The sequence below is a fragment of the Dermacentor silvarum genome, chromosome 4, assembly GCF_013339745.2.
Source record: "Dermacentor silvarum isolate Dsil-2018 chromosome 4, BIME_Dsil_1.4, whole genome shotgun sequence".
In the NCBI taxonomy this organism is placed as follows: Eukaryota; Metazoa; Arthropoda; class Arachnida; order Ixodida; family Ixodidae; genus Dermacentor; species Dermacentor silvarum.
Window position 1 is genome coordinate 75361994 of NC_051157.2, and position 7714 is coordinate 75369707.

The 7714-nt window shown below is 46.8% G+C and overlaps 1 protein-coding gene across 1 annotated transcript in view; it reads right to left on the reverse strand.

The window, feature by feature from the left end:
- Nucleotides 1-6923, reverse strand: part of LOC119450255 (proton-coupled amino acid transporter 1) — a 69764-nt gene extending 62841 nt beyond the window's left edge. The window contains exon 1 of the mRNA XM_037713646.2: nt 6650-6923. Coding sequence (XP_037569574.1) covers nt 6650-6703 — 54 coding nt within the window. The 5' untranslated portion in view covers nt 6704-6923. The remainder of the gene's footprint in view (nt 1-6649) is intronic.
- Between the last annotated feature and the right edge of the window lie 791 nt (nt 6924-7714).

Here is a 7714-nt window from a genome sequence, read left to right on the forward strand (position 1 = left end):
CGCGCACAGGTAAATATGAAAACATCTCGCTCGATGACCGCCTAAACTCGCCGTGAAAACGCCAGAGTGAGAAAGCGTGCCAGCAGCAGCGGCCAAATTGACCTTCGCGCTGTCTCTCGTCTCGCTTCAACGCGAACTAAACGTCGAAAGCACAGCGCATACGAAGCTACCGGCACTCGGCGCATGTACTTTGTCCCCATCGCAGGTCGCTTTGAAGATGAGGCACGCGCGGGTGGGCACTTCGCCCACGTCGCAGATAGCTTTCAAGATACGGCGCCCGCGCGGCCGCGCTGAGAGCAGCAGCCGACGGCGCATAATGCACCCCCCCCCCTCCCTCTCTATCGACTCGCCTCTGTGCCTCGCGCGTGAAAGAAGACCGCGCGCTTCCGGCCTGCCTTCCTCCCTCGCGTGCGCTGCATTGAGCCGCGATTGCCGGCTCACCCTCGTACGCTTTCACAAGCGCACACAGCGTACGGCGCGCGGCAACGATTTTATTGCCGTTGGACTTCATACGGAACCTCAAGGCGACATCGACGACGACGCTTGGAGTGTCCAAATAATTGATATCGCAATGAAAAATGTGTGCAGTGTGGGACGACATTTGATGACTCTGGATATATCCAAGCCAGTTCGAGGTACAAGCGTATTATTTCACATAAACATATTTCACATAAACGACCCACTAGAAAGACTGCGACATCGAGGAGCTGTTTTCTGGAACGATATAATTTGCGACCACCAATCGGACATGTGGGCATATAAATATAAATTGATCATTCGCAATTCGTTCATAACTGTAAAGCACTGTATTCCTTATAGTCGCACCGAGGCTGCGCTGAAGTTCTGAGCCTATTTGAGCAGTAACGAGCTCGTTCACTGATAAATTGAACAATTTTAAGCAGCGCTTAGAGCTTTGCATGCTCACGGCTCAGCTCACGCTCACGGCTCAGCTACACGTCGTACGTGGTATGATTCACGGGAATAAGGTTCTGCCCTCGCCATTCAAATGCCTCGATAATGCACTATGGAACAAAGATTGCTCGTACATATTGTTAGCCTGATGGCGGCGCATGCTCAGTGGGAATTTGTTATTCTGCGAAGCGTTTTGCAGGCAGGCTGGTCCAGCATCGTTCGGGGCTCTCCAAAGAGTTACCATACGGGTGAACGTGTTCGTGCAAAGTAAGCAATTGGGTGTGTTACGCGAGCCTCCGTGTGTCGACAGAAGATGTATTACATGTCATGGCATGACATGTCGTATCATTCATGCATGTAATTTCACTCATATCATATCAATCATGCCTTTGATGCCATATCATCACATAGGAATGGCATGGATGACATGACATCACAAGAATTACATGCAGATTACATGACATGAATTAGTTGGCATGACATGAATGGCACGCATGCCTGACATGTCCTTCATGTCATGTATTTCGCGTATGCATGTCATGCATATCTTGATATATATCCAATTAAATAAACGATCACGACGTCATCACGACGGCTAAGAGGCTAGATTATGACAAGCATATTCTGATACATATTCGGGGAAAGAAATGACCCCGACGGGCATCACGATGGCGTAACACGCCAGAGAGACAGAGAGACCCCTCATGTAATGTCCCTAACGGGACCCTTGAGGTATAATAAAATAAAAATAAAAATAAAAAATACAGATAGATAAAATAAAGGTGCCTAAAATAAGCAAAGAATGTTATTCATTAATAAAGCCGGTTGTGTAATCATCCGCCTGTGCGTATCTAAAGGCTCAACACACTATATGGTCCCGACATTTGAGCATGAAAGAATTTTATGCTGCCTTCACTTTCTTGCTCTTTTTAGTACGTGACTTACTTTGCTTCGGAAGATCCCTTGTTCCCCGTGCTCCGCACCAGCCCCCTCAACCCCTCCCCTCCCCTCCCCCCCCCCCCCTACCCGCCCGTATTTTTTTCCTAGCCACAGTTTTTTTCCTCTCGACCCACCAAAATTTTCCATAGTATCGACACGGTCCTTTAGCATGTACTCGTACTCATGTAGCCAACAGTCATTACTAAGTATTAACTTAATTATTTTCCTACTCAAAAGAGAAACACAGACGGCGTCGGGTGCTTCAAAAATCCAGCAGCAAACGATCCGATGCTCCTGCTTTCATTCCTTTAAAATGAATATTCCTACTGTACAATATTTAACTGGCTCTTCGTTACACGTGGAACACATTGCGTAATAAGCAGCCGCATTCTGACAAGTGCGTGTACGTAGCTCCCGTGCAGACATGTCCCTGTATACACGCGTGTGGCGTTTGAGTCCTTGTGGTCACGTGCGTCTGCTCACAAATGCTCTCTAGAAACTGAAGGCTATTCTACGATGCCTGCGAGGGCGCTTATTGACGCGATAAATCTATCTATCTATCTATCTATCTATCTATCTATCTATCTATCTATCTATCTATCTATCTATCTATCTATCTATCTATCTATCTATCTATCTATCTATCTATCTATCTATCTATCTATCTATCTATCTATCTATCTATCTATCTATCTATCTATCTATCTATCTATCTATCTATCTATCTATCTATCTATCTATCTATCTATCTATCTATCTATCTATGTGTACAACCGTGACGTTGCTATGCGAAGCATAGCGGGGTGTGTTTAGGAGTAGTGGAGAGAGGCTGCGAGGGTATGAGGGATGTGCGGTGTCAGAGCGTTTAGTGATTTGCGTGAGGACTAAGAAAACGAGGTTACGAGCACACGGGAAGTACTCCCAAGAGTCTATAGTGTAGGCTATAGAAAACACTCCAAATTATAAGCCTTCGCTATACATAGGCTACTGTTTATGAGGCGGTCGTTGAGCCTCTGCGAAATAAATAAAATTCTCACAGTATCGAGGATAAAAAAAAAGCCTCCTTGTTGTAAAAGTTCAGGCTGATAGAGCGACGGGCCGGTGATCGCGAGTTTGATTTTAGCACAACTTTTAATCAGTTAGTAATCTTGCTCTTCAAAAATGCAAAGAAGATTTTCATTGCAATGTTCTGTCGTGTGCTGACCCCGTACCGATATTTCTTCATCTCACCTAATTTTCTACCGTCCTCGACCGCGCTTCCTTTTCCTTGGCACCCATTCTGCAACTCTAATAGTCCACCAGTTATCTACCCTACGCATTGCATGTCCTGCTCTGCACCATTCTTTTCTTTTAATGTCAACTAGAATATCAGCTATCCATGTTTGCTCTCCGATCCATACCGCTCTCTTCCTGCCCCCTTAATGTTACGCATAACATTTCTCATTCCTACAAGCTGATTATAGTTTCTAGAAGCTGACTTGCGTTCATGAATTCTTGTTCTTTTGCCAGGCTACTGAACGTTACTTTTGTCTTCTGCATGCTAATCTTCAACCCTACTCTTGCACTTTCTGTGTTAAGAAACAGGACAATGTCATCTGCAAACCGAGGGTTGTTGAGATATTCGCCATTGAACCTCACTCCTAAGCCTACCCAGTCTTATAGTTTAAATACTTCTTCTTAGCATGCAGTGAATAGAATTGGAGAGATTGTGCCTCCTTGTCTAACCACTTTCTTGATAGCTAATTTTCTACTTTTCTTGTGGAAAACCAAGTTCTCCACAAGTTCTCCTAAGCAGCTGTGGAATATTTGCAGATATTCCCAAGACATTCAGGTATTCCTCCCTCCTGGGCTTCCACGCCGGGAACGCGTGGCACTCCGCCGTCTACGCACCGGCACGGCAGTCACGCCTGCGTTCAAAGCCCAATACATTGACAAGTCGCTTGACCCCACCTGCGGAACTTGACCACGGGTGCGCCAGCCACAGCACACCACTTGCTATGGACATGTCCTGGCCTGTCATCACTGCGAAAAATCTGCCTTGCTGGGCTGCAGAGCTCAGTCGCCACACTCAATGACTGGATCCTTCCTAGAGGGACCCCTCAACACCGCAAAGCTATACATGACAGCTTGCTCACCTACCTTATAAGAAGCGAAACCATTAACTTAATCTAGGCACCTCACCGGAAAAACCACTGGGGTTGCCTTTTCATACATGTACAATTTTCTTTTTTAATGATTTAATAAACGTATTTCTCTCTCTCAGGTATGCCTCTAGTACTCCTTGATTACGCGATGCCTCCATGACTGCTGGTATCTCTACTGAATCAAATGCCTTTTCATACTTTATGAAAGCCATATATAGAGGTTGACTTGCACTCCGCAGATAGCGCAATTACCTGATTGATGACATGGATGTGATTCATCGTAGAATATCAGCTTCCTAAGCCAGCCTGTTCGCTTGGAAATTATCTTGGTGAATACTTTATACACTACTGAAAGCAAGCTAATGGGTCTATAATTTTTCAATTCTTTAACGTCTCCCTTCTTATGAATTAGTATAATGTTGGCGTTCTTCCATCTCTCTGGTACACTTGAAGTCGTGAGGAATTGAGTATAAAGGGCCGCAAGCTTTTGAAGCATAAGACCGCCTCCATATTTCATTATATCGGCTGTTATTCCATCTTCTCCTGCCACTTGTCTCCGGGACATGTCTTGCAAGGCCCTTCTAACTTCATCGCTAGTTACAGAAGGAGCCTATGTATCCTGTTCATCACTCCTTCTAATGAAGGTTGCGTGGCTGCTCTGGGTACTGTGCAGGTCAATACAGGAAATATTCTGAGTTCTTGCTATATCATCGAAATTATCGATGACATTACCCTGCTTATATTTCACTGCACACATCTTGCCCTGTCCTATTCTATGTTTCCTTTTCCTATGCCACGTTTTCTTCTCACTGATATTATGCAGCGGCCATTTTTACTGCTTCCTCAACCTTTCCGACGTTATAATTCTAATATCGCTTACTTCAGCGAAAGTTGAGTGAATTATATCTGATCTCTTGAGTTACACACTTTCATGCTTTGTAGTAGGCAGGATATCGCATGTATTATGCGCCGAGGCATAGCCACGGGGGCCACATAGACACCCCTAACTGTACGCGACTCCGGGCGGCTTGTTGGGTCCACTGCTGCATACTGATCGTGCCTGCCGTGAGGCCCAGATACCAGAGAGCTTCTGTAGCTTTGCTCTTTATGATTTATCGTAGCCTGAGCTCAGCAGCGATCCTGTGCACGTTACGCGAAGAGGAAAATGCCGCTTCGAGGGTCACAGAAGTCGTTAAAGACAGGCTGTCGCCTGTCCCTGCATCGCGGTTATCGTAAGGAATGCCTCACAGGTTTCTCTCTCTCCCTCTCTCTTTGGCAACACGAGAGGCTTATCTCTGATACCCGGCTTTTTAGCTCCTTCCGGTTGTGTATCGAAAACGATGTGCAGAAGAACTGTGGGCTGCAGGCCGGCGGTATTGTGTAGACCGAGTTTTCCAGGACAGGACAGTTCTGCCCAAAGGTACATAAGGAATGTTCCATGCAGTTATCTGAGTGCTTCAAAGAGTAGAAACAACTCATTCAAAAAAGTCATGAGAACGTTCACTGGTTCGCTGACTTGAGAGAGAGAGAGAGAGAGAAGATAGGAAATGCAGAGAGGTTAACCAAACACACGTCCGGGTTGCTACCCTGCACTTGGGAAAGAGGGGATATATAGGGATGAAAAGAGAGGAGAGAGCACTGTTTCGCGCACATCGTGGCTAGCAATTAAGGCCATGCGCCATGCATCACCCGAGCCGTGCTCCGGTTCTTGCGCGCTCGCTACAGACACCCGCATCGGAGATCAGCAGATCACCTGATTCCTGACACGAGGTCGCAGGTTCAATTCCCGGCCATAGCGGCTGCACGGAGCGTGGGGTGTACAGCGCCCGCGTTGTGATTCCAGTTTTTGAGGATATCCCAGGACACGTACGGCGAATACTCAAAATCCAGAGTTTCCGGTGTTTATCTCTGGATTTTCCTATTTGCACAGTAGAAGCTCGTTCGAATCACAATGTTACAGGGTGTCTCACATGCCTGCTGTTTGGCTTTGGAACGCAAAACACCGCCGATGGATCAATGTAGACCTCTACGCCGTCTCAAGCCAGCGCACCCGCCGCCAACGGGCTTCAGTATCGTTGTGTGCGGATGGGTGGATCCAGTAGTAAAGCTTCGGTTCATGGCGATGTGGTCACGGAAAAACCATTACAGTCTGAGGCCTTCCGTTGTTCGCGGTTGAAGCGTCCGCATTTCGGTGGAGGCGAAATGCCTAAGAACCTCCGTTCAGATGGATAACATGGTTATGCTGAATGAACTTTTAAGCAGTCCTTTGTATAATTCGGCGTATATATCGTAATTTATTAGCAGTGGACTACTTTGGCCAACAACGCCCCCTCTAAATAAATTGTAATGGTTCATGTCTGTACCTCCTTGTCAGCGATGCACCACTATAGACGTGCCCTTGTCAATTTCTGAAACAACTGATCTGTACTTCATGTTCATTATATCACGCCTATACTAAGGGCAAGCGAAAGAAACAGAAGAAAAAAAACTTACATAAATTGCGTATGAGCAGCGTTGATCAACCATTTACCGCCCATTCTGCATGCTTACACGCGTCTTTCTCCGAGGCTTCTAAAGACACGATGTTTCCAAACATCCTTCGAAGTCGAAAACTCATGTATACGCGGCCAAACACGTGCACGGAATATACTCACATATCTGTACTCCACGATGCGACCCGGAGTTCGCTTGAAGACGTACACGGCCATTACCACTCCTGGGCGAAGTCCAGTCGAGTACAAGCCTGGTGCGCACGTCGCCGGATCGCGCCCCCACGAGTGGCTCACAATTCGTCTCTGTTGCCGCTTCGCACGTGAGGACCGCGCACACTGTACACTTCGTTCTGCGCGCTGCTTTACGTGGTGTACGTCACTTGCCGCTTTATGGCGGAGCGCTTATCGCAAGCGCGGAGCCGCGAAACTATGCGCAGCTGTTATATGGCTCTCGCGCAGTTGTGCGGAGGGCTTTTTAAGTCTCGTGGCAGCAAGAATGCGCCGACGCGCTCACGGCTCTGTAAATCCTTCGAGCGACGTCAATGCGCCGGTCCCCGTGAAGGGCAAGTCGGGTTGAGGCTGAGCGCACGCAAAACGCGAAAGGGCACATAGCACGGACAAGTCAACGAGACGGACGTCTACGTAGACTTTGCTGCTTGTTCAAACACTGAACGCCGTTCGGAACATGCGTTCTTGCGCTGCACTGGTTCGCAGTTGCGAAAGGGACCGTACACCGAAGATCGCTCGATCAGGGATTCTGACTCGAAAGGCGCAGTGTGATGTAAACGTATATCGTGTGGTTTTCCATCGAGGCCGAAAAAGAAATATGACGAAGTATGCACATTCATCGTGTAAACCGCCTTCTGTGTGGTAGTTCTACAGCGGCTTTCTGCAGTCATATATATATATATATATATATATATATATATATATATATATATATATATATATATATGTTCGCATGTATACTTCGCACGCCCTACGTGACGCGCTTCGCGCACATTTGGCCGTCTTCGTGCCACTGTGTGCCTCGACTGTGAAAAAATAATAAATGTAGTCACTGCATATAGCTTGAGTTCGCTATGCATCGATAAGCGCGGACCATAGAGATGGCAGTGACCATAGAAATGACAAGTATATCTCAAGTGTCCCGAAAGACGTATATATTAATCAAAATGTTATTACGCACGCCGTCACATAGTTGTACAAGTGCGCCATCGGATGGCC